Source organism: Phalacrocorax aristotelis, chromosome Z, assembly GCF_949628215.1.
Source record: "Phalacrocorax aristotelis chromosome Z, bGulAri2.1, whole genome shotgun sequence".
NCBI classification, from domain to species: Eukaryota; Metazoa; Chordata; class Aves; order Suliformes; family Phalacrocoracidae; genus Phalacrocorax; species Phalacrocorax aristotelis.
The window spans coordinates 45,363,961-45,391,564 of record NC_134311.1 but is presented as its reverse complement, the minus strand read 5'-3'; the positions used below and the strand labels follow the sequence as shown (position 1 = coordinate 45,391,564).

Below are 27,604 nucleotides of genomic sequence, written 5' to 3'. Positions count from 1 at the left end.
TAGTATGTAATTTACTTAGTCTGTTACATGCACATATCCACAGCTGCCACCCAGCCCTTGTGCACTGAGGAACACCTCCATGCAGGCAGGTGTCAGATGTTAAGTAAGATGCTTCTAGGCAAACCTCTCTCCACACTGATGAATGTTTATTTTAGAAATAAGAACAGTTCTCTTTCATATGGTTTAACCACATAGAAATGACAATAATTTCATTTTTTTAAGAACTAGTTTAGGAGGTCTTTGTGTAGAAGGCTGTTTACTTTTCCTGTGCAGTGTTCAATTTTCTTGGCAGTGCTTAAAGGGATTCTGCCAGGATGAAATCATATATCTCTAGAAAATATTCTTTACTTATAACACCTAACAGCTTAGAATGCCTTGATTTTTACCATATATGTTGTGCATACAGGGACTGATCCAAAGCTGTTGGCTCCACAGTGTTTTAGCTCAAGACTATACATTTTTCAAGTTCTACCTACACCATTTACTTTTCCAGACTGACTATGGGGTTGAGAGTGCTTTGTTCTGAAGGCTCATGGCTCCGCTGGTGCGACAACTATAATTCTAGCAGCTTCTCCTACCACAAATAGCTGCTTACTAGCTGATGCCATTTCCTGGTCTACCTAGCTAGCAGTATCATTATGTGGCCCCAAGTTCTTCTAGCAATGAGAGGGACATTTCTAAACTAAGGCAACAGCGCACTGTTGTAACTCTTGTTATTTGTAACATGCTAATGCTTAGAGGCTCCTGTCAAGCTGAGAGTTCCATTGTGCTAAGCAGTAGACAAAGACAGAGTAGCGGTTATGCCTGCTGTAGAACTGCAACCTAAGCAGGCAACATGGATTAAGCTCAAGAGAAAAAGAAGCCTTGTTAGGATTTTGCAGATGTGAAGTTGAGACACACATGGGAGAAGAGTATGATTCAGCCGGCCACTTGAGTCTTCCCATTGGACTCAAAGGGTATATTCACATACTCACAGGCTAGCTCATGTTTGAGAAGTTCTGGTCTCAGTCACCTCTCGAGGTCAGTGAAGAGCCAGGAGCAAGGTCCTGCTCATGTGTTCCTTCAGTTCTTCACCGGAACTGCTTCAGCATGATATGGCATTGATACTTTTTGTTCTGTTTCTGTCACAAGAAAGAAGGAAAGTTCATTTCTAATTAAAATTAAATGTGTAGAACTAATTCAGAAGTTCATACTCACGTTATGTGTTGGCAGGTTTTTTCTTTTCCTTTTTAAACAACTTGAAGCTGATCACAGATGTCCAGACTATATTCTAGATGAATGTATGGACCCTCACAAAACTTGAAACTCATTGAAGTATAACATGATAAAGTCTAAGTTAGAACTCACAGGCAAGGTTTTTATTAACTATGTCAAGATAATTTCCCTTATTAGAAATAGCATGGTTAAGCTGTTTTGTGAGAGCACCTCTAAAGTTTTTAGACTTATATTAATGATACAGAATAATTGTGCTGTGATGGAAATAAAGATTTTTCAGACTATTGGGCCTTTTTTGGCACCTGGAGCTTGACAATTGTTCTCTTTCTTTTATTCAAGGGAGCTGTAAATAGTCATATTTTAAAACATACTGACCATGATTAATTGTGGAAAATGCATGTTTACCTGAAGTTAAGAACTTGCAAAAGCACTGCTTAGTCAAGCCGAATTTATTTAATGAGAATGTTCCAGAAAATTACAGTTTCTCATTGACCCTTTAGAAATTAGCATTTTAATTCATAAAATTAATAGTGTATTACAGATTCTTAGTCTAATTCATAATATGAAGTGACTGTTAGATTTCCTAACTGGTGTTTTTCTGTTCATAAAACGTGACCATTACTAACTCCCTTTTTAAATTTAGAGTTCCTCGAAGTGCAAGAAATTTAGTGTTCCAGTTAGTTGGGCTTTTCATTAATTTTTGTCTAGTTTTTAGACCACACCCTTAGCATTTTGTATAAGAAAACCTAAAGGAAAACCATTGCTGAGCACTCAGGTCAGGTTTGCTACTTAGTTTGCCTATCTTCATGTGCATTGTATGTCTCCATATACTTCACCAACTCTAAAAAAACTACTAAGGCTTCACAACAGTCTGCTGGAAGCAAGCGATTGTTCATTTAGAAATTGAAAAGTTTCCGTGATCAGTTTTGTATTTTGAATTTGTGATGATACTTGAAATAAGCTATATTTTGGGACCAGTCTCTGCTCCCTCTACATTTCCAGTGGCAACTTGTTTTCATTTATGTTCATTTGAAAAATGTGCGTATTTGTGTATTCTAATACATGTATCACTAATACATACATCCATTTCAACATACCCAGCCCTGTGAATTGCCTTTTTCCTGTTACAATCCTCTCTGTTAGCCATCTCTAAATGTCTCTGAGGTTTTGTATTAATATAGTTTTCCTTCAGTCAGTTCAAACATTCAAAGTATCATATGTATGTCAGACTCTGCAGAGGATGAAAACCTTTTGAATTCTGTTTTTTGTGAAGTACAGTAGTTGAAATATTTTAAAAGTCTTGTTTGTGCTTGAATTACATAACCACTACTTAGGTATTTAGGAGATGGAGACAGACAACTGATGAACTTATAGACCTAGGGTTAGGACAAGCCAGGAATTTAGGGGTACAGATGTGCCAAAGTCCTGGTGTAAAAAAGGCTAAAAGGCATTGTTTCTCTGTTGCTACATATTAGTATAGTTTTGGATCCTAGTGGCAGAGAAGGAAGGAGGGATGAAAAGAATGTTTCAGACAATAACTATGAAATCTCTTCACTGGGTTCTGGGAAGCAATACAGGAAGTACCAAACTGGTGACTTTCAGCTGGGCTATAAACTAACAAGTATGAAGATTTTTCCTAAAGTTATACCTTAACAACAACCACAGTCAGCTCCCTAAGATGTCAGTTCCTCTTGCTAAGGTTCCTTTAGCTTGATCCTGTAACTATCATATTCACCTTTTTAAGTATAGGATTATTTCCTACTTGAATTTTAATTCTGGTATTTTGAGATGCATGCAGGACATAATGGCATTATTCTTTTTTATATGCCATATGCATTGGAAGAGTCAGTTCAGTATGGCCAAAATGCCCCCCCCAAAAAAAAAACCAGGGACAGAGGAATGAACAGGTAAGGACCATACGAAATAAGACAGTAATTATTTCAGTTAGCATCACATAACACTCTATAGTAAGGGTAAAACTACATTACTGCAGAAAAGCAGTATTTCTTTAAAAAAAAAAAGGATTATTATCTCCAACAGTACAAATAGTTTAAAAACTAAATTGCAAATTTAGTGGGATAATATTAATTCAAAGTGTGGCAGGCACATTTAGCTGTTAAAAAATAACTCTACAGTCCTGTGATTCCATTCTATAAGATTATCACTGATGTTCTCTGTATTTTTTAGGACTTTGAAATTCTGCCAATTATATGTATCATTTATGGTTTTGGTTACTTGCATATCCCTATCCCACTTTGCACACCTGTGCTCAACATTCTTTACTTTATATCTATAAAAGCCCATAAAAGTCACTGGGGACTATGAAAGTACAAGGGTAAGAGAGAATTTGACCTCATAGTTTCTGAGCACCTCTAAGGAATCTCCTGTTTAAAGCAGATGGAAAGAATTGTGAACAAACGATTGTTATGGGTAGGGTAACAGATGCAAACTGCAATAGAAATTTCAAGCACTGGAAAAACAAATCCTTATTCTTTACTAAAACACAGCATCTCTTTCTGGAAGAAGAAAGAGACACCTTCTTCTGCAGAAGCCAAAATCTCCAAAAAGTTTATCTGGCCTACTAGCCACTGAGATGAGAACTGCCAACAGAAACATTGTGCCATTGTGCGCTTACACCAATAACAAACAATGAGTTGCTGGAGGCAACAGCTACTACCATTACTTGATAAAAGAGGTTCTGGCAACTAACAGTGTATCAAAATAGGTTCTGAAATAAGGAAATGCCTTCTTTTCAGCTCCTACTCAAATATCTTATTTTAGATTTTGCCAAACTGAAGGGTAGCTGATATCCAGATTAATTCTCACTGACAACTTTATGGGAAAATCTGGGAAGACCTCTCCCTCAGGATCATTAATATGGAGAACATACTCCAGATTAGCTTAACTGGCTGCCAGATGTCACTCTTATTCCACTGCTAAATAGCTCCCAGTACATGTATCAGCTTTTAGTGGCCTTCAGTATATTATGGCCTGGAAAGTGACCATGGCAACTCCTAAGTCAGTATGGAAGACATTTTCATTTTTAGAAAGGGTTGAACACATTTTTGTCGTCGCTACTAGCAGAATCAAGGCTGCTGTCTAAAAGTGAACTACAGTGTCATATCCTGCCCTGTTATAAACTCAGAGAATGTCACCAGTAGGTGGAGCACAGAAGGGAAGCAATGTGGCTTTTTCAGCCACATCAGCATTCAAAGTGTTATGGGTGTTATGAAAGGAAGGGAACAAATGCTTAAAACAACTTTATAAAATAAATTCTGCTTCACGCTGCTGACATGTTTTATAACTTTCCTTCATTTCCTGCCTCCACCCTACTTGGAGCCTGAAGGTGTCTTTCTTCATGATCGGTCTCTTTAGTTTTTGCCTGGCTTTTCTTTCTTCAAGGGCAGGTTCTCTGAGCCTTTCTTGTCCTTCTTGTTGTTTCATTTATTCCACCAGCAATCAGTTGCAATAACATCATGCAGAAAATGAAGCTATTCTTCAGGATTAGAAAAAGTGTCAATATCTGGCTCTTATACTTCTGTTTTGGAAGTGGGAGCATGTCCAGGTCAGTGTAGTGTTTTGCGTAAAGTTGATGGGAAGAGTACTTTCTCATATTCTCATTCTGAGTATTGGACATTTTGTGTACACATTTCTGCAAATCTCTGAAGTGCCTTCTAGTAAAGTAGAAGAGTCAAAGACATGGTATTTTAAGCAATTTTCTGTGTATGGCTGACAGAATTAGGGGTTGTATTTAGTATAACTTAAAACAGCAGAAATCTGGTTTTAATGAGATGAACACTGAAATTTGGTCATCAACAATCCTGTTGGCACAGGATTTACATAGTTAGTGAAGAGAAGAGCTGGCTCAGTGACAGGTGCTCACCCAGGGTTTTAAGAGGATCTCCCTGCTCTCCTGTTGCACCTCGCAAGGCCTTAGCACTCCCTACCTCTACAACAAGGAAAAGTAAGTCAAGAACATCACAACTGGATCTTCTGGAAGAAATTCCTGCTCAGCAAGTCCTGATACATTCCTCTGATGGATTTTGTTACTTTCTTTCTTGTTGTTGTTGTTAAAGGCAGAAAAAAAACTCCAGCTGATTAAATCCAGTCTTTAAATACACTGGCCAGGATCCTGCACACAAAAAACTTTTAATTTAGTACACAAAACTCTTTCTATGATACTGTGAGTCCCAAAGGCTTGAAGTCCAAGAGCTTTTGACAGGAACTGAAAATGCAGAGGAACAGTGAATATTCTTCTAGCGTCATTCTGCAGCTACAAGAAAAGTGACAGTGATCAGAGAAGAATTCCCTTTCATTTACTGCTTCTTCACACCATCTGTCATTATAAAAAGAGAAGAATTAAGGTGACTTTATTCTGTGTTTAAGTTTTTCTCTCCTGACCCCTTCACAGATGGGAGATTGGGAAATGGAGCACCTGCAGTCTTACCTGTGGGGTTGGATTGCAGACACGAGATGTCTTCTGTTCTCATCTACTATCAAGAGAGACGAAAAAGACCGTGATTTTGGCAGATGAATTGTGCTATAAACCTAAGCCATCCCTTGTGAAAGCCTGCAATCGCTTTGACTGCCCACCTTCCTGGTATCCTACAGAATGGCAAGAGGTAAGACTGTATGTGTAATCTCATTTTATGACTGCTAAAAGTAGTCATTACGTACATTATTGATGGATCATTTTGCTTTAGCCCATCAAGAGGATTCATCATTCTAAGAACTCATTAAAAAACTGAAAAAGTGTGCATTTTTGCTTTCTAAAAAAAAATGTATCCACATTTTCAGAGGTAAATAATGACTATAGCTACTTTTAATGCAAAGTTACTGGAAACTCTTAACAGCTGGCTATAAATTCCAGACAAAAATATCTGGAATACGATGGTCAGCTGCAGCAAGTGGATTTGGGTTAGCAATGCCAGGGTTTCTAGGAACACAAAGCTACAAGAGACGGAGAGAACAGAATCTCTAAAGCATGTTGGGTATTCCATATATTCTCAAATAATAATTTAGTTTAGGACAAGAAGCACTCCTCATCCTTCATAGTCATGAATAAGTGTTAGGCACTTCCATTTGGGAGATGGATGCCTTATTACACTAACACTGAAAATTGCTGTCTACACAATGGGTCTGTACAAGGCATGCCATCTTTGGAAAGCAACCTGAAATTAGTTTATTTGCTGCCATCTGGTTGCAAATGATAAACTTGTGCAATTCAAAAGACTTAAAGATGCTTTTGTAAGATATAATACTGCACAGGAAGAAAGGATCCTGCCTTGTTGTCAAAAGTAAAGGAAAAATTTGCTGTGTGGTGGAGGTGCAAGAAAAAGGCCTGTTTAAATCTGCACTTCTTTATGTGCAAGGATTCTTTCCATCCTGTGAGAAAGCTATGAGCACTTGGCACAGGCTTACATATGCCTACCCACTATCCACCTATAAATTCTGCTCTTTAATTAACAGCTATGGAGATGTTAATGTACTCACCTAATGAAGTTCATAAATCTGTGAAGCTCTACTTTGATGGAGAGCTCTGGGTTTGCGCAGCCATCCCAGTAAAAAAATTTTAAGCCAGCCTCATGTTCTGTCAAATCTAGATAACTAGTCTATGCCATTAGTCCTATGTTTGAAACAATTCCGTAGTATTTCATGCTTTAATTTGTCTACTGATATTCACACACACATATTTCTTAGTTGTACTTTTGAATATTTCTAGGCTATAGTCATACATAAATGCTATATTTGTAAATAGCAAATAATATTCTACTAGCAAATAACATAATACAGTCAAGCATTTCAAAGTTAGGATATGCTAGAAGGAATGCCTCTGCTCATTAAAATCCTATAAATGGCCACAGCCCTTACAGAAAGCAATTTTCTATAAGTTTATCTGAACCCTCAGAAGAGACATATATTACAGCATGTTGAAAAACTTACTTTCTTCTAACAATGGCCATTTGCTATAGGCCTCCTTAGAATGGTACTGAAATAGTTTCCACTAGAACAATTTCCAAACAGATTTTTTCCAAGATTTGAACATCTTCCTCAGCAGTGTAAACACGAGGATTTCTGCCTGTCTAAAGTTAAGTTTTAGCCATTTTTTTATCTGTTAGGGGCTCTCAAATATGCTGTCTTTTTGAAAGGAGGAGCAGATATTAGGGAGGAGGGAACTCGAGTAAGTATAAAGGCTTTTACAAGCATATTAATCAGGAATTAAATCAAACTGCTCAGTTCATACCTTTTGTGTTAGCTGCTGCCTTCTGTGGGCTGGGTGAAGAGAGAGAACCTGTGCTGTAATTCACTGCTACAGCTTAGTGAAGGTCATGTTATAGCTCTTCTGCACTTACTTCCACAGACTTAGTAGGTTTGCCAGCTATGCACGTAGCTCCTCACTACATGGGTACTGAATATTTCCCGTTCTTACCTTTCACCAGGAGAAAATAGCACAAAATCTGTACCTCTCTACCTAATGTCTTCTGCCTCTGTATGAGTATAGTGCAAGAAAGAAAAGCCTAATCCATCAAAATTAATTTCCATTCTCTCATTTTTTCAAGATCTGTCTTCCTTCTTTGCACCTCCAACTTAAGTAGTTATTTGCACCCTGCAGGAAAGCAAGGCCTTGCAGTTCAGTCTCACACAGGTTTCCCATGGGTGACCTCTGTGTGAAAACCTGCACTGTCAGGCACGTGCGCTGCACTTAGGGATTATTACAGCTGTTGGCTCCTGAGATGTGTGAGGGAAAAGACCCTTTGGGCAGGATGAGTGGCTGACGACTTCTGGAGGTGAGCTCCAGCCATGCAGAGAGCTGCCATGAAACCCTCAAGCAGAAGAAATCCTGCAGGATTTCCTTTCTTGCATTAAGGCACTCACAACACCTCCTCTATCCCCAGATCCCTGAAAGGGTTCCCCACATATGGGGAGATGGAGGCCCCTGTGGAAGACATGCCTTCCTCACACTAAGAAGGTCCTTTAAAGCTTCACCAACACTAGAGGGTAACATCTGTTCTCCACACAGCCTGGTTTGTAGCCATTTCTTTGGTCTCATCTGTGGAGTTTGTCATGCTTTTCAGAGTACCCTCTCACAATAGTTTCAAACAAACAAACAAGCAAAGGTTTAAACTGCAATGAGCAATGTTTTCTTTTCTAAAGCTTTTTATGCTTGTAAAGGAAAGGTTGTCTGAATTTATGCCATTAGAAGCCCCAGGGTTCCTGGCAGTTAAACACACAATAATTGTCAGCATTGTAACATGCCAAGTGATTTTTTTAAATATCTCTTTACAGATTCAAGACTATTTATTTTTAAATAGTTCTGTTTCTTAGCTAAATCCATTAGGATGTTTATCTTGTTTTCAGTAGTCTGCTTCTCTAGGAAAGTGGATATGAGTTTTCATTTTTACAAGGACCTATAAATATCTACCCTGCAAACCCCAAATGGGAGACATAGTAAATCTTCATTCTCCTTTGTTTTATTACTGAATAAGCACCATGGTCTCAGTCCCAGTGTTCTTTTTTAGCCATTTGGTGCTATCCTTTCTCCAAAGATAATTAGAACAATGGCTTGACAACAGAGTCAGCGAGTGAAAACTGGTGATATTTTAAGATATTTTCCTAGCTATTTTTTCTCCATATTATAAAAAGTCCTTTCTAAATCTTCTGGTGTCAGGCTTCAGAAAGCAAATGAAAGACCTGCTGAGAGAAAAATGTTTACTGTCTTTGCAGATGTTTTATCTTACTGTAGAGTCATAGCAGAGAATTCATTTTTAAAATAAAGGCAAAACTTGTACTTCTGTAGTCCCACCACCTTGACCAGAAGGCAGTGCAAAATTAAACCACCTGGGGGAGCAGAGGGGTAGGACAATCCCTTCCTCAACTGTCCCTGTAACCAGGACAATGACACCCTTTCAAAAATTCAGCCACTGCCCCAAACCAGTAACAGTTATGAAGCTGAGTGACAGTTTCCTAGCCCTTTATTTTACATTAATAACTGCCTTTTCTGCACAAGTTTGAGAGGAGACCAGCTTCCCTGCCTCCCAAACAATGGAAATGGTGGTTTTGCCTGAATTCTGTGCACTGTATTATCATGTGCATAGGCGCTTGTAGGCATGTGCTGAGGCAGAGATGGCGGCCCCCTTTCCCTCTCTGCTTTCATTGGTGACCATCAGTTCTTTATGTTAATTATCATTTACTGATTGTTTTATGAGCAGAACAGATACCAAAGAAATTACTTCTGTGAGAGAGGCCAAGGCCATAGTTCTGTCGGCCGTTTAGGATGACATATGCCAGCCCTTCTATCAAAGGAGAAAATAGCTGCTATGGGGATCTCTTTCTTGCCCTTGTAGCACCCACTTTTATACCTCCAGAAGTGCTGTGCAATCACACAATGGTCCTGGTTAAAGCTAGCCAGAAATATAATTAGATTTAGCCTATATTAATTTTCCACTCTTGTTCACTATGCAGATAAACAACTGTTTATGCCAGCATATCAGGAAAGGCTGCATAAAACCAGGAATGACTGGCTGGCTGAATTAGGTGTATAGGTTGTCTTCTTCGGTGTCAGCCTTGCCTTATGTTTGATTAAGCTAATTGTTGAACTAGGCATGATCAGGCAGCAATGTGGGGAGATGCCACTCAGGAAGTTGGTACCCTGGCAAAGTCCCAGATCCCCAGTAGGAGTGTCAGGGGATATTGGGCTTGGCTTTGCTCAGAAGGGCGCAAGAATATGAGACAGTTCAAACAGCCACTCTTTACCTACTTGAATGGGTGAGGTGAAACCGCCCTGTGATAGAAGCACCTTTCTCTGTTGTAACAGTGCTGTGACATCTTTCTGAACAGCAGAGAGAGAATATTATTCAGATGACATATGTCCAGATTAGGTTCTTCAAAAAACTAATGTTTCATATTGACTGTAAATATGAGCAGATGTTGCTGTCATAGATTACCCCTTTCTTGGAAAAATGTGAGGGGCAGAATCTTCTGCTAGAGAAAAATCAGCAAAGATCCCAGGGTAGAGAAGGCTTCAGAGGTGAAACACAAGTACAAGCACAGCTCCAGTGCACTAATCCAGGACTGTCCTAGAAGAGCATTCCTGTGGACAAGGAAGAATCTCATTACTGCATTTAGCTCTCTCTGGCACTTAGCAATAGAGTTTGGTGTTGAGTAGCAAGTTATTCTTCATGGAACAAACCTGTATAAGTGACTGAAGGGCAAGAAGCAAGAAAAGATCTGTTTTGCCTTACTCTTTGATCTGGTAGTGATGGAAGGGCAGAGAGACTTCCTGGGATTTGACTGACTGACAGAAGGAACATGCTTTTATTGTATTCATACAGTGCCTAGCCCATTTTGGCTCTGGTATACAATGACAGTCCTTAGGCAATCTTGAAATAATACTTTTAATCATATTTTTCTTGATTTACTCTCTCCTCAGGAATGAATTGTCCTCACATGAAAGGTTGATAAATGTTTTCTTTTGTTGAAAACTGAAGTATTGCTTTATTCGTTTAATTTTTTTGGAAGCCTTTGAGCTTTGTAGCATTCTATGTAGGACAAAAGCTATTCTTACTCATTAGAAAGCAAACAAACTCAATATAAATATGTCTTTCTGCACTTTCTTTCTTTCTTTCAAGGAAAATATATATCCTAATAATCAGGCTAACATTAAAGTTTATGCAGAGACAGAAGGGCCTTTCACAGCTGCAAGACTTTCTAAAACAGTCTTTTTTTAACTGCTTGAGTTTAATTTTTAATACTTTTGTCACTGAAATTGGGAATAAACCTCATCACACCAATGTAGTGTTAAAAGGCAGGCATTCTTTAATCACGGCGCCGGATGCACGGGGAATCCCTCCACCTAACTTGCATACTGCAGATTACCTCAGCCAAAAACGTATATTGTCTATCATCAAATTTCCCAGAACTAATTATCATATTTACATAGTCATTACGTATGTGTCCTTAAAAGCTGAGGGGCGTCTCCTGTGGTCCCTGGTAGTCTCTGGTGGTCATATCAAGAGTCCTTTGATTGACCCCTTCTTACATGCACGCACACTACTAATGTAATATGTTTCTTTCTCCGTAGCACCCAAGCAGAATGTAAAGTATGTAAGGTAGGACACCCTTCACCAGGGTTTCTAAAACACACCACAAACCTGTTACTTTGGTTACATTAAAACACTCCTCAACCTATTGTTAAAGTGGATAAGATACATAGGTAGTAGCTTAGGAATAACGTTAGCATTTTAACTATCCCATAGCAATAATGTTAACGTTTTTAACTATCCCAATTCCTTTGTTTCAAAGACTAAGATACAGATCAAAAAAATGCATAACAAAACCACTGCTGTCTTGGTGACACTTTTTCATACAGTTTTCTGCTTCTCAGGCATAATTCCCATGTTGCAAGCTGTAGGCAACTCCTCGTCACGTCAGTGTAATTCAAGATCCCACTTCTTCTTTGCTAGGAGAAGGGAGAAAAGGAGTTGAGCTGGCTGGACTGATAAGAACTGGGGAAGTCTACTACCAGCCTCAGAAAAAAGGGCTGAGCAACCAAGTTTACAAAAAATATTCAGGAAAGCTATTAAATCTGAATGTTCAAAATTTCATGCCCTGCTTGGGTAGAATATGGATACAGAGAGGGATATTTACATTAAAGTGAGAGGGGAGGTTGGTTCTCTGGGTATTAACCATTCCAATTTACTTTGACTCAAATAAACCTCCTTCCTTACCTTTTGGAAAGAGTACACACTTCTGTCACGACAGCTGTAAATACAAAAGGTCTGCATGGATATTTAATGGTTTATTATATTAACCTTATAAACCAATTACTGAGACTAACAGTAGATTGCAGCTGATATGCGGCTTTCACATTAATTAAAAATCACAGAAATGCCATAATGCAAGAAGTCTTCAGGGACAGGAATTCTGGCCTGGATAGATAAGTTTTGAGCTGCATTAGCAATAGACCTCATGCAGGTCAAAAATGAGAAATGAGAAAATTACAAACTGAGGAAAATTATAAACTGGGGAATTTTTTATTTATCACACTCTCAAATTTCTGTTTGTTTTCTTGCTAATACAAACATTTTTTCTAACAAGCTAAATTTGAATATTTAGTTCAAGCCAAGTATTTAGTTCATAGCTACTGTTATCTGATATGTATAATCAAATCCTGGAAGTGAAGGCCCTGAACCACCTACTGCTGGAGAAGACTTTTCCACTTTCTCTGGCACTGTGAGTAGCACAGTCAGAGCTCAGGCAGAGATATTAGGATTAAGACCTATGTAGATCCTTCACATCATATGCAAGTGTCTCATTTTGCAGTTGGTGATTACAGGAAAGGACAAATTTTCCACCTCCAGACTGCTATTCTGATCCATCGTTTCCATGTCTTTTGTACAAATGCCTTAAAACACAACATTTCAGAAATACTGGAACAGTTTTTCTAAGTATTAGCAAAATAAGCTACTTTCCAAAATATTTTTGACATTTTTAAAAGAAGTTTGCTTTGAGGTTCTGAAATCACTTGGCCAAAACTGAGTATTGATTTCTACCCAAAGTCACACATAATTTTTGCTGCAAGTTGCCATGGTGCAAGTGTGATGTAAGGTGGCTGACTCCTACCTCCCACAGTGTTCACAGACATGTGGTGGTGGAGTCCAGAAGCGAGATACATTTTGTAAGCAGCGCCTGGCAGATGGAAGCTTGTTAGAGCTGCCAGAATCCTTCTGCTCTACACCAAGGCCAGTTACCCAACAAGGCTGCAAAAATGAGAACTGTCCCAATGAGTGGTTTCTCTCCAACTGGACACAGGTATGTTACTTGTATGCATGAGTATTGTGCTGTTCTTGGTGATGGAGTCCTTTGGTCAGTTGGGATAAAGAAACCAAACTACCTCAGACTGTACAAAGCATGTTATGCCCAGTTTTGTCTTGTAATCTGTCCTTATCATCCTGGTAGTGGATGTGATTACTAGCTCAATGTTACTCTTTGGAGATTGCCGTCACAGATGTGATTTAGCTATCTAGCAGAACAATTAAGAACTCCCTTCTGGCATAAACACAAGTCATCCTCAAAATAATAAATCCCTGCCTCTGTCCACACCTATTCTTCTGTCCATCCAATGCATCAAAAAAGAGTAATCTTTACTCCCCAAGCTAAATGCTTTTTCTTCCCAAAGCCTGGCTGTTCTCATGTCAATAGTCTTTTCCTCTTGGGGCCACACCGATCTTTCCCTGTGATGCAGAGAAGAGAAGGGAGGGATTCCTGCAGTTTGCTGTAGGCATACCATTACAGACACAAAGCTTCTTTCATTCTGGGACACTGCTTTTGTGATGTTAGGTAGCTACTTCCTTCCTTCAATTTAGAGATGGCAAAACAAACTCAGCCTACTGAAGTCTACTGCACTTCCACAGCCTCTTAAGAAAAATTCCCTTTATATTTATGACAGTATAACTGAAAATAAAATTTGACATTTTAATGCCAGTAAGCAAGAAAGTCATTCCCCGTCTTGCAACCTCTGCTACCACTCTCCCAGTTCTCTTTCACGGAGGGAGGTGGAAAATATCTTCATTGTAAAAGAAACACCAGTCACCTCATGGAGCTCTCCCACTTGCACCCTTCATATGTTGATCCATCTTGACATTTTACTCAAATAAGTGGATGTTCTCATGAAGTCTGCTGCCAGAAGACACACAGCCACTCTGGCAGCAAAGAGGGTAATTCTATTCCCAATCTGTCCTCCTTCATAAGAATTTATTACATGGTTTATGTTGACATCCATATAACTCATATTTCTGCATTTTGACACTTATTAAAATCAAACCTGACTTCACTCTCTCCTCCCCATTTCACTTGAAGGCTGCCATGTTTTTGCCCTTTTTACCCTTAGCAAGTTTTCTCCCCCTCACTTCATCTCCAATTCCCATTACCACATGTGACAACTTACACGTAACAGAAGTCTGTGTGTATCTTTGTGCTACGAACTTTACAGTGCTCAACCCGCTTTCTGGCACCTTTATAGACTGCTACCTGGGTGCCAGTGTAATTGTACTGCCTGTATTCCCACTTTCTGTGATCCTTTATACATAAATATGAAATAAAATAGGCATGCTGGATTCCATTGAACAAGGCCCGCCTGTGCATCAAGCACTATAATCTACTAGTAATGGCCTTATATTCTTTTGGGTAAGCCACATGTGGCAACTACCAGGCTGAGGTAATTCGCTGACATCTGAAACACTCATCCATTTATTTATGATAGATCTCAACAGCTTAAGCTCAAAGATTAAGTTTAGGCCAGATTTTAGCAGAAGAGGATGTATCTGTGAAGTGCAATTCAAAGTGGTCTGCTCTTGGCTGCTCTGAGCAGTTTTTCCAGCCAGCGGACACAGACATACAGAAACAAAGTGCAAAGACAAGCTTTGTAATGTAGCACAGTACCATTAAAACAAGGGACACCATCTGAGAGAATAAAGCGCTAAAGGGAGCATGGTAATATTCAAAGCCTTAAAGGACAGAAAACACCTGATATTTCATCTCCCTACTGTGGCTGCACTGTTTGTAACTGAATGGCCAGGTGCTGCTTTGCTTTATTCTACTACGATATTTTGAAAGCTGTAACTGATCTGTACTATGGTATAATCATGCAATGTGGATATGGGAGATGAAGGGGGGTGACAAGGAGCACCTTTTTGCTTTTAATACACCTTGTTCCTGATGTTTCTCATTCTGTTCCTAGTGTTCAGTGAGCTGTGGAGAGGGCATCCAGAGTCGAAATGCCATTTGCAGAAAGATGTTGAAAACCGGGGGTTCTGTCATAATCAGTTCCTCACTGTGTCCGCCTTTGCCATTCTCAACCTTGATCAGGCCCTGTGCACTAGGCACCTGTGCAAGTAAGTAGAAAATAAGCTTGGGAATGTCTGGGTAAAAGGGTCTTGCATGTCCGCACTAAGAAGTTCATGCTATCACCTGCTCCATAACCTTCTCTTCCACTGGTGTGACTTTGTCTTACAGAGTGGTTGCTGCTCCTGAGTTTTTTTTGCTGTGAACAAGTATGCTTTGTTTAACAATAAGGCAAGTCAGTGGATAAGAGTAATAAATTTTACTGTTGCAGCTGGGTCTGAGCCAATGTAGTGGAAGGGAGCAACTAGTTTCTGAAAGAACTGACCAAATCTAGATCTAAATTTCACAATTGGAGTGTAGACACTTAGAGACACAGAAAAGCAGCCTTAGGGCAGCTGCAAATAAACTGCCTACTAGAACAGCTGCAGAGAAAATGGTTGGTAAGGGATTTTTTTTAAGATCATTTAAAAACATTTTATTATGTCACTCAGAACCCTCTGTGACCTGGGATTTCTAATGAACCATGCAACCTAAGTTAGATGTGTTTTATGCTGGTATATCATGGATTAAGTTTTGCCCTTCAGAAGAGCAGTAGTCTCCCTCTATGCCCTTCCCTCATTTGCAGTAAGCCAACAGGATATGTGAAAGTTCAAAAGTCAGCCTAGCTTCAGCTTAAAGCTGACTATGAACTCTGAAACTGCTAGATGTTGGGTATGTCAGGCAGAAAAGATCTAACATTCAGAACCAAAGCTGGGACAAAATGTTACATGGTATTTACTAATAATATACCTATGCTGCTTTATGTAGTGCTTCATAACAAAGATCTCTGTTATAGAGATCTGCAAACTGGAAGGACAAACTGAACTACTGCACTTTAATAGTATTTGCCATGTTTTTAAGCCAGTCCAGACATTTTTGTTGTGTTCAATGTCACTCCCTAGGGTAGCAGCACTTTTAGCTTTCCTTACTTCTGTGAGCTGCAAGATCATGTTGCCTTTGAAGGTTTGTATGGAAAACAGTTGTCTTTTCAATGTTTTATTAAGCAACAGTCTTCATTTAAATATTTTAATAACAAGAACTACATTTCCACTCAAGTCTTCTCCCTCCCATACAGCCTTTGTCCCTGGCTCTTTGGTTTCTGCATGTACCCTGGGTAGAACTACATTAGTATTCCTAAAACATGCTTTTATTTATGCCTCTTATTTTGATTGCTCCAACTTAATGTTCAGCAGTGGGTGGCCAGTTTCTCCCATTACTATATAATGGGTCAAATGCTGCCAGCACCAAGTAAACTGCTTGGTTTTTTTAATGCTATTACATACTAATAGTATTAATGATATTCCAGGGCACAACAGGCCAGCTCGTAAGCAAAGCCCACATATTATGGCTGTAAAGAAAGTTTACATCCAGACAAGGAAGCAGAAGAGGCTACACTTTATAGTGGGTGGGTATGCCTACCTGCTGCCCAAAACATCCATTATTCTCCGATGCCCCACAAGCAGGTTCCAGAAATCAATGATCACTTGGGAAAAGAATGACGAAAGGCTCATCAGCTCAGCTCACATCACCATTGCACGCTACGAGTACCTGAAAATCCATCGTTTGAAGCCTTCAGACATGGGAACATACACCTGCACAGCAGGGCCAGCCCAGGAGCATTTTGTAATTAAACTAATTGGAAGCAACAAGAAGATCATTGCTGGGCAGCCAACTGGTATTAGGGACGACGAGGTCATGAGAAAGGGCAGCTTAAATGAAGCCTTACGAACACAGGAGAAACACATCAATGGGATTCTCTTCAATGGCAGCAAGGCTGAAAAGCGAGGGCACCTTACTGACCCCAGCAGCTGGTATGATGATATTGTCTCAAGGCTGCTACAGCACAGGGGCTGGCCAGGGGACAATTTGGAGTCCTGGGAAGCCCAGGAGTCCACAGAAAGAAATGCGTCCTCAGAGGCGGACCGCAGCCAGGAGTATAGTCTGCCATTTACTATGGTCACAGAGAAGAAATACTTGGATGATATCATAAGGAACTTGTCTCAACAACCTGAGGAGCTTAAAGATTTCTACACCGAGCATCTTGTTGTGCAGCTAGCTCATGAGATTTTCAAGAGCCACTTAGAGCACCAAGAATCTCTCCTCAAAGCTTTAAGGCAAAGAGTTGATTCAACCTCGATGGAGTACCCTCTCCACAGACATGTTTCTGGATTTACCAGCTCCCTGAGGACATCATCTGCTGAAGCATTTCTTCCCACCTCTGTAGACCTGGCAAATAGCTTGCGCAGACCTCATCAAAAACCTGCCATCCTCCGAAAGACTTCAGCAGCCCAACAGCTCTCTGCTTCAGAGGTTGTTACCCACCTGGGACAGACAGTGGTCCTAGCCAGTGGTACACTGAGTGTGCTGCTTCATTGTGAAGCAGTGGGAAACCCAAAGCCCACCATCAGTTGGGCTAAGAATGGAGAGGAGGTGAAATACAATGATAGGTAAAACGTATTGTTTAACTTTTAAGAAAATAATTTATATTTTGACTCTTCAGTTTCCATGTTTTATTGCCTGTCGGTCCCATGGACAAAACCATATTTTGCTGTAGTCTGATTTCATAGCAGAAAGAAGGGCTAACACGTGTGAAGCGGTAAACAGGGCACCGTAACCCTTCAACAAGGTCTACATGCAGAGCCAGTTTGGTGCAGCAAACAGGTGCTTTACTTCTGTTTCAGTAAGTAAAATGAAGAGTTTGTAAAGTACTAAAGTAGGTAAGCGCCTAGTGGAGTCAACAGAATACTCCACATCTGGGGCTTGGGGCCTTAGTGTATTTTCCCATCTGAAGGTGGAGGTTTCTATTACGAAGACTGATTTTGAGATATGAAGATTGATTATTACTATTACTGTTATCCTATGTTGGAGATATGAATGACATTTCTCACAATGTTCCAGCAGAGTCTGTCTGACATGGTTGTGGTAGCAGGAAAAGTGGAAGTGAGGCTTCTGCCTTTCACATGTGTATCTGTGTAAAACTGCCCCAGGATAAACCTCAGGGGGTATTACAATCCCATTCCCTGTGTATGTTCTGATAGAGTCTGGAATCATACTTCATGGGTATTTGCAACTATGCTGTCATCTCAACACACTGATCTCTAGGCATTAGTTTCTGATGTGAGTAGGTGCATCCTCATCTGTTCAAAAGCCAGTGTGCGGGCCCCAGGTGTAGCCTGAGAACTTGAGTAACAAAATGCATTTATCAGTGTACCACAGAAATTATGCTGGTTTTCCTTCAGGTAGCCTTTACCTGTCTATCACTCCAAGTTAAACAGATTATTTTCAATGCTAGTTATATACTTAGCTGTGTTGATAACATACATTTTTCTCATGTGTATGCTTGAGATTTTATGTTTTAGTTCTGTTCTGTGAGAAAATATAAGGATAGGCAGAGAGTGTAAGAGGCAGTTGTGTTAACAAACATTGTACAACAAAGCTGTCCAAGGATCTGCTAGCAGCTCTTTCTGCATGAGATACTGACCTCAGTTAAGGTGTCTGAATTTAGTCATGAGGTCAGCTTGGGAAATGAGAAAAGACGGCGTCAAGGCAAAAATTAATTTCCACTGTGGTGGCTCTGAATCATCCAGTAAAGTCTTGATTTAGGTACAATTGCTCCTTCTGCATAGTTATACAAATAGTTTATTAGCTCCTTTCTCACTTCGGCGACTGAATCACTCCAAAATAGTTGTATTCTCTAATGCACTGGATTTCCTGGGTTTTGTCTCTTCCTGTGTCTGAAGGCTAGTAAGTATATTAGGTTTCACACAAAAAATGGCAACTTTTGCAGGGGGAGGGGACACTGAGAGCAAGAATGGATCTCTTGTGGAAATCACATGCAGTGTTAATCAAGACTTGGGCCTAGTTTCCCTCTATTTGGACATATTCCTGTGAAAATATCTTCATGGCCCCAAAAAAGTTTCATATATAGGTTTTCTTTGCCATTAGTTACATCCTGTTGGAATTGTGCTATTAAGAGATTTTTTTTTCTGTACTTGAAATGACTGTGATTTCTGTGGTATGCTTGAAAGGGAATGGAGGTTACATAAAGTCCGTGTGTGGTTGATACTGGACACTACACTTATGAGAAAATTACAAGTTTATCTCATACCGTATAAGTAAGCAGCCATGGTGAAGCAAGAATTTATTTGCCAGTTAGAGCATTACTCATTGACAACTCTTCTATAAAGGCTGAAGTATTTTCCACTTTGTGAACTTCCTTCTCTAGTCATCACTTATGGTTCCTCCAGGTTGGTGGATTGGGGAGGAAATGAACAGTGCACTGGGCTTCAGAGAGACTCTGCATCTCTAACTTTGGAATTAATGGAAGTTTAGAAATCACGGTGCATATAAAAATTGGATTGTGAACGTTTTGTTGGGTTCTGAGCAGCAGTATTCTGGTTTTTGCTCAGAGTGCTCTTGCTGGCTGTCAGTCAGCCATGTAAATGAAAACCACAGTTTAAGCAGTCTCACAGTGTGCTGCTGTAAACTGCAAGGCCATCTGCATGCGCTGGTGTTTGGTATGCTTGAGCTGTCTTTCAGCTCTGCAACTTGTCATCTTCATCATACTTTGCCAGCCACTGAATGGAGAAAACAGTCTTCCAGCCCACTTCTGTCTTAAAAAGTTAGAAAGTTAATATAGTTGGGCCTTCCTGTACCAGTATCAAAGAGAGACACTTTTGAGGAGGAAGGTCAGAGAATTTTGCTGAAGTCCCTCAGCTCACGCCCTACTGAGTATACCGAGATTCCAGCTGTATCTGTTTTGTGTTGTGATTTTTAGACTGCAGGCTGCAGGTTTTAGGTTGGGTAATAGCTATCTGTGTTGTGTATTACCAAATACTAAGATAAAGGCACTCACTTTCATGCATTATGGCAATGGACTTTGTCTGGGCTGGTGATGTAACAACAAATGGCTCTATTTCCATTGCCTCCTTCCATGAGCTGTGCCATCTGTTTAAAAGCATTTATGATGCCTAATACATAGCTTCATTTTTAAAAAATAACACTTCTCTAGCTTTAGTCTAGGTACGGTCACAACAACTTGTAATACAGGTCCCAAAAAAAACATTGGTTTTCAGTTATTCAGCAGAATGAAAACATATGAGACAAGAAGCTGCAGAGGTTGAAAATATCTGTGTAGTTCCAGTAAAAGGTCCTTGATTTGAGTCTGCATATTCAGCCTGAGTGCATACTTAAAATGAGGGTCCATACTCTCTTTTTTTAAGGTTAAAGTGTCAGATTAACACCAGCACGGCTTCTAGGTGCAGTTTCACAGCCTGTTAGTATCTATACCAGTCTGGAGACTTCTGTAAATAATGGGAAAAGTTTTATTTCAAAGAAAATTCAGATTAACTTCTGTAGGAATCAATTTTAAAAGTGAAAAATCTTTGAGGGATTTATGCATTGTTTAGTAAGCCTTCCAAGTAATTTCCATCACTGGGAACCCATTGGTACTTGACAATTCAACTTTTCTAAAACAGAAATGTGTTTTATAAATGGACATGAAGCAGAATGTAAACAGTAAGCGATACGCAGGTGTTTGCAAGGTGCCATCCAAGTAAGTCACTGACATAGGTCCTGTAAAATACATTTTTGTCTTGGAGACAATGCAGTGTGGAGCAACTGAGATGAGACTGACTAAACATTAAGGTGTATTATTTTAAGTCCATAAACAAGATTCTGAAGACATGCTGTTGACAGAAAGAATTGCTACAGCTGGTATTTTTTCACTGCTGACAAGCAACTCAATACCTAAAAAAATAACAAACTACAAGCAAATAGGGAATCCAGCCAAAATCATTCTATACAAAGAGGAACAATAAAAGATGTGCTTTCAAGAAAAGCAGCTATGCCAAATTGTGACACACGAATAACAGAAAATTAGTGAAAAGAAGAGGGCATTAATTTTGTTTATAGAGAAGGACATTAAAACTTGGATTAAAAAAAAGGAAGATGGAGCTGTGTTGGAGTTTAATTTTTTTAAAGACAGGTACCTATCAGACCTATTTCTATTTCTAAAAAAATTTGTGCTGGATCTTGAGGTCACCTAAACTGACAAAGAGAGCTTTACATCAGCAGAGTTGATTAACAACAAATATGATCCCTTGTGTTTTACAAGCTGCAACATTAAGCAAGGTCTTTCCTCAGCCTGAAGGTGACAGACACATTTGTAAAAACTTTATTTAGGAGGTTGTCAGTGTTAGTTTGGTGTAGGACTACAGCTTACATACTACGTTTGCACACATGCAGGCACACACACAAATTTTAACTGTTATATGTAGTATGATTTGGAACAAATTCTGAAGCTCTAATGAATTCTGTGTAGAGATTTAGCTTAACACTGACAGGTTCAAAAATTTGTGTGAGATACTGATGCATGCTAACACTAGTTTTGTAAGTTTAGAAATTTTTTAGCACCTGGCACTGTGTGCAGCAGCTAACTAGAAGTTTGCCCTGTTAATGACTAAGTGGTAAGAAAGAAAAGATCCTTGAAAGCAGAAGTGGGGAGGGAATGTTTTCAACCATTGGGTTTTTTTTTCTGTGCAAGTGAAGATTCAATTTAAAAATTATTAATGCTTTTTTGCAAATGTGCATTTTTCTAGGCCCTTGCAAAAATTTGTTGACAAAAGGCAGCTTTTTTCTTTTTTTGTAATTATTATTACTGTTGCTCAAAAGGGGTTAAAAATAATTTTAACTTTGGATTTTTTCCTATAATAGATTTTGATGAGTAGCCCTAATCTGGTTTGTTTTAGAGATCTACCACCCACAGTGTTATGCAAGATCAAGTATCTGCTGCTTTTTGGTCCATGAGACAACAGTTTTCATTGAGGGGTTGGGAGTAGAAAGAAACTCATCAATTCCAGGATCTGTGAGCAGACTTTTATCGCATGTGTTTTACAGACATATCTTTCCCCCGCTTTCACCCTTGTCACTGTCAATCACAGCCTCATGCATGTACAACAGCTGCTGAAAGTTGCTGATGAGAAAAGCAATTTATCATTAGGTTTTATAACAGTTTTGCCTAAAAAATTAATTGTAATAATGAGTTACACTGTGCTGAAAATAAGGGAACATGAGCATTGACAAGAGCCCATAGACTGAATTCTTACTTAAACAGGTATACATCAGGACCTGATGGAGTTATACCACTGCAAAACCAGACTGTGAAAAGAAGCAGTTTGTAACAGTTCTAAGACCATACTCATCCCGTTGAACGGTGGGCAGTACGCTGAGATTATGGTAGGCTCATCTTACTGGCAGAGGAAGGAAACAGGTGGTTCAGCCCAAGGAGGAGCTGAGTATTTGTTTCTGTCTTCATGACTACCAGGGGAGCAGCAAGACTGCTGAGTTTGTAGAAACTACCCAGCAGTCAAAGAATTTGGAGCCTATTTTAGGCTCTGCCACTGAACCTATGGTTCGCTTTACTTCTTTCTGCCTAACTTCAGCAGGTTTCATGGTTTTTCCTTTGCATTAATTTGGCTTGTTTGTTACTGTTGCTAATCCTACTATGCAGAATGGGGAGACAGGAAGGCTAGGTAGCTCATTCAACATCATGCAGAAAGTGGCACAGCAGAGGAGGAGGTTTCACAAGCTATAGGCAGATGTCCTAAGTACTCAGCAATCTTTCTCTAATACACATAACAGCAGTAGAAGAACTGGGAATGAGACTAAAATTTAAGTAACCACACCTCAGTCTCAATGTAAGACTTTAAATTTCTTAATAGATTTTAAATATAACCTAAAGGCCTAAATTGTAAAATAATTACCTAAATCTGAAAAAATCACAGTAAATGTATTCATGCTGTCCAAACTAAGACACACTTAAGTCTTTTATCTATGTTTTTCCAGGATGCTACTTCAGCCTGATGACTCCTTGCAGATTCTAGCACCTGTGGAAGCTGATGTGGGTTTTTATTCTTGCAATGCTTCCAGTGCCCTAGGATCTGACTCTGTCTCCATTGCTGTCACTCTAGCAGGTAACAGTTTGCTCCCTGTGATTGCAGGATGGTCCCTGCCACTTGTGTGATTCTGGACAGAAATTGTTTGTGGGGGAACAGATGACTGCAGATGATGGGTGGGCAAGGTGGGTCAACAGAGGTACACTGGTGAAAACACAGGGTGTGAACTCTGGAAAAAAATGAGTTCAGCTTTCACAGCCAGTTCATGAGATTTCTGCAAGAGGTCAATACTTTTTCTCTCTTGTTGCATGTGACATGTGCTCTCAAGACGCTGTCCATCTTGGTTATTCATGGCCTATATGGGCCGTGCAGTCCAAGCCTCCCAATTCATATGCTTCATTCTAAACCTATCACTAATCTCTTAAAGTCTAACAGACTGATCGAAGGACTTATTCAGATGTACATTAGACAAGCTTGAAAAATACCAGAGCTGAAGACTTAGCCCCTTGCAGGCTCAAGCCTTGTATCATATTCGATCCATTGTAGCACAAGCATGGCTGACATTGTTTCAATTGCTGGCAAAAAGAGGTTCACAAAAAATTAACTTCTATGTTTATATTTCTCTAGTAATGGTTGAGTTCTAAAGCAGATTAAATATCCTTTGTTAGTTTAGATTTCAGTTCTAAAGAAAACTCACCCAAATAAAAGCCAAGGGAAATGGGAGCTGGTGCATGAATCCAGCTTCTTCAGGGTTCGTTAGTAGACAATGTCAGCAGGGTTACAACAACGTCAGGACTAGTAGAAGGACAAAACAGCAAACATGAATGAGGAGCTGTTGGGTAAGTGAAGGAACAGAAAAGACAGCTAAGGACTGTGAGGAGGAAGAGACATCTTAGAGGAGGAACTTATTTATGAAAAAGCAAAAGGAAACACATTAGGAATGCTAGAAATCTTAACGATTTTTCAGACATTTCCATTTCACTGCTTCAGAATATGGAAACATTTGGAGGCCTCCAACATGCAGACAGTGACCATTAGCTGCCATTTTATCCATGCACAATTAGAGGAAGGAATAGCTGTTGATGAACTTAAGATTTTTACACCAAACTCAGAGAAAATTTCAGGTGAGAGGAGCATCAAGAAAATCTAATAATGCAGCAATGGACAACAGTGAAGGCCTGATGATTGGTAAACCAACTGGAAAGCGACCTTGTCTGTCCCTTAGAAGAACAGCTGAATCCGCCACGGTGGAAAAGGAAGATCTGCATCAGAGCTACATATTACATGTAGTAAAAAAACCGAGATTGATCCTCTTTACACTACTGCATATCAGGAATATCTTTGCAGAATCCCAGGCAGCAAGGTGCTGCTGTTAAGTCAGCAGTGTTTTTTAAGGGAAACGCCACATTAAGACTCTGCGTTTGCACCAGCAAGAAGCTGAACATGAGGTTAAAATATCATCAGTCAAAACTGCTATTCTGTCCATACTGCTCCAGTGAGTTTAAAAGCCATAATCTTTGTACAATGTAATTTGTGGAGACAATTTTGTGTGAAGCTGTAGAAAAATAAACTGAGTGTTAGGTATACATGTGGCACAGGAAGGCTATTAGCTTTTTTATTATAATTAATTCTCAAGCCTGTAGTTTGACCTTTTTAGATGAATTAACATTCATGCATCCCAGACTCAAGCTGACCTCTTCTTGGGAACTGATACACATTTCCATCTTGCATCCAATGCAGCATTGAACATCTTATAAAATGAGGCCATAAATATCAAAAATTAGATACTGAGAAGTTTTTGGAACAAAGCAACAACCTTTTTGGCATAATGGAAGTACTTTCTCAAAAAAAACTGTAAAGCTGAGACCATCTTTAGAGGGATCAAAAGCTGGACTGAAAGCTGATTTCATTGAAGAATTTTATTATTAGTTTAACACATGCATGGAAAAAGCACAGTAGAATATATTTCCATTTTTCTCAATGATTTGATGTTCATTTATGGGTTGAACAGCTAATATATTTTTAACCTTTTGATGAGATTGTTGAAACCAATCAGGAAAATAAAGGCTGATAGCTGAAGAATTTTTCTTTCTTTACTTCAGCCTTTGCCACAAAGCATCAAAATTTTGGAGCTATTTCAACAATAAAATATAATATCTTACTTTGCTATTGGTTGCAGTACTAGGCAAACATGTTGCTGCAGCTCCAATTGTAACGGTGTTTATTGATTCAGCTGGCTCTCATGTGTGCCCATATGGCTTTAATGCTATTCTTCCTCTGCTCTAAATATGCTTCTTCTTTTTCCAAGACAGCTTTTCCCATTACATTTTGTGACACTGTATATTGTAAAGAGCAGGTGGCCTCACACTCCAGCATTTTCCCTTATCCACCTGTCCTGTCTAGGTATTTTAACACAGAGTGTCCCAGGCAATCTGTCCAATGCAAGTCCAGTGTGCTTGGTCTGATGAGCTGTGGTGCTTCTTTTATACAGGAAAGCCACTGATAAAGGCAACAAGAACTACTGTGATCAACACTGAATCACCTGCTGTCACTGTTGATATTGGAAGCACAGTGAAAACGATCCAGAGAGCAAATGTTACCATTACCTGCCAGGTCGCAGGTGAGAAGTTACTTGGTGTCCCATGCAGATGCCTTCGGCTATAAATTTCTGTAGGGTCCTTTGCTAAATTGTTGTCTGCAGGTGCAACTTGGTGAAACTGCAAGGTTTTCCTAGGACTCAGGCAAACTTCGTTGCTTCCATTAATTCTTAGCATAGAAATTGTCCTCCTTTTAGCAATACCAATAAGAAAAGTAGTTAAGAAAAATTACCTGGGACAATATGGCACGCACTTTTGTTAGAGATACACGGTATGATGTGGATACAACAAAACTGATACACATTGCTACCTGTTGGGGATGTTTGGTGAGAATATACAAACTTGGACTGACTCATTTCCTCATTGATGGTGTTTTCAAGGTCCACTCCAGTTTGTTCCTTCTTTTCCTGTCAAACTCTGTTTTCTCAAAGTAAGGGCATGTTAGCATGTTCTTTTTCTCACTTTTCTTTTTTCACCTTGGGCATGCAGGAATTCAGAGGAATTCTGCTGAAACTGTTTTCCAGCCAGAACCTGAATGCCCCACAGTCTTACAACGACCACTTGCCTCTTTCCCACTGTGACCAAAAAAGATTCACCTCATCTGCATGTTGCAGTCCTACAGTTGGTGGGAATGTTATTCATATGGGGAGGAATGGTGGGAGAAGAGAGAGAGCTGGGAAGTCTCTAAAGGCCCAAGGCCAGACCTTTGATTCATTACCCTTTCATGCATAGTATGAGGGGAATGGAAGGGGAGGGGAGCAGCTTATAAAACACAAAGTGGGCCATGTTGAGTGTTACACAAATCTCTACAGTGGAGATTTGTATGAAGTCCCCTAGACCCTTGCTTTAGCTTCTTGTCCCTAGCAGCTACTTCAGATGACTCTAAATAAGCATCTGCACTTCAAATACACGTGTCCTGCTTTTTTTTTCACTTCCTGCTGACTTTAAGCACTCAGTTGTTGTCAGTTTTCCTTCTTCAAGATCTGCCAGCCACACCACCATGCAAATTCTTAAGTAAAAAGAGTATTTGGCTCAAGTTTTACTATTTGAGCATCTGTCCTTTATCAAAGAATGCACAATAGCTGTGCAAACACTTGGCTGGGATCCCAATTTATTAATTACTCTCAGTGGGATTAATGAAAGAAAAATACAGTATCATGTTTCCTAGTGGTATGTGAAGGAGTAAATTCAGTAACGCTGTTGCCCTCTCAACATAGACACTAGGCACTCCCTTGCAATCAGACCAATGACCACTGTCTTTCAAGGTAGAAGGAGATGAAAGCTGCGCTCTTTTTCCCAAGAGCCCTGCATGGCCACCTGCACTGACAGTGCATGAAAGAGACTAAGTATTATACAAACATAAAATATTTTGGATTTCTCTCTCTGGGTTCTCTCAGCTGCAGATGAGGAGGCCCACAGATGTAGGAAATGATTGCTGATTTAAGACGTGCAGCCATTTCCCTTCAGTATAAAGACATGAAAAGAACAGGACATGGCTGAACAACGTTGCTACAGTTCTTTTGGTATCAGAAAACTACAAGAGGGGACCACAGCATGGTTGGGGCACAGATTCAGTGCCTTTTCTGAGAGGAAAATAATGTCTAGCCGTTTTATGAAGCCTACCTACTATGACAATGTACATCCACTATGAAAAATTTTAGTAGTGTCATGGCAGAACTACTGCCTTCTCTCTCAGAAGGGTTTTTGCTATCTGGTAGCATTAACGCATGTTGGATTTTTCTGTGGTATGGAAGAAATTTGCTTAAAGCATAATTTTCTTCATGGGTGTTTATCTTCTGCTACTGCCTCCACAGAAAATGTCAACTATGTTTGACACCAGAGATTAATATTGTTGAAATTATGATAAAGTCATAAACCACAAGTTGTGATGTTACACAGGGAATAAGAGAGTGAGTAATGAGGGTAGAAATATTTTATAGGCACTAGAATCCTGTTTTCATACAAGTAGTGTTAATAATTCAACTGCAATTTTGAAAAGCTACATATGGGAAGAGA

The 27,604-nt window shown here is 39.5% G+C and overlaps 1 protein-coding gene across 1 annotated transcript in view; it reads left to right on the top strand.

Moving 5' to 3' along the window:
* ADAMTSL1 (ADAMTS like 1) overlaps positions 1–27,604 on the top strand; it is a 208,821-nt gene that overhangs the window by 134,592 nt on the left and 46,625 nt on the right. Inside the window, exons 16-21 of the mRNA XM_075078908.1 lie at positions 5,627–5,837; positions 12,847–13,026; positions 14,954–15,107; positions 16,403–17,543; positions 22,942–23,069; positions 25,483–25,611. Coding sequence (XP_074935009.1) covers positions 5,627–5,837; positions 12,847–13,026; positions 14,954–15,107; positions 16,403–17,543; positions 22,942–23,069; positions 25,483–25,611 — 1,943 coding nt within the window. The remainder of the gene's footprint in view (positions 1–5,626; positions 5,838–12,846; positions 13,027–14,953; positions 15,108–16,402; positions 17,544–22,941; positions 23,070–25,482; positions 25,612–27,604) is intronic.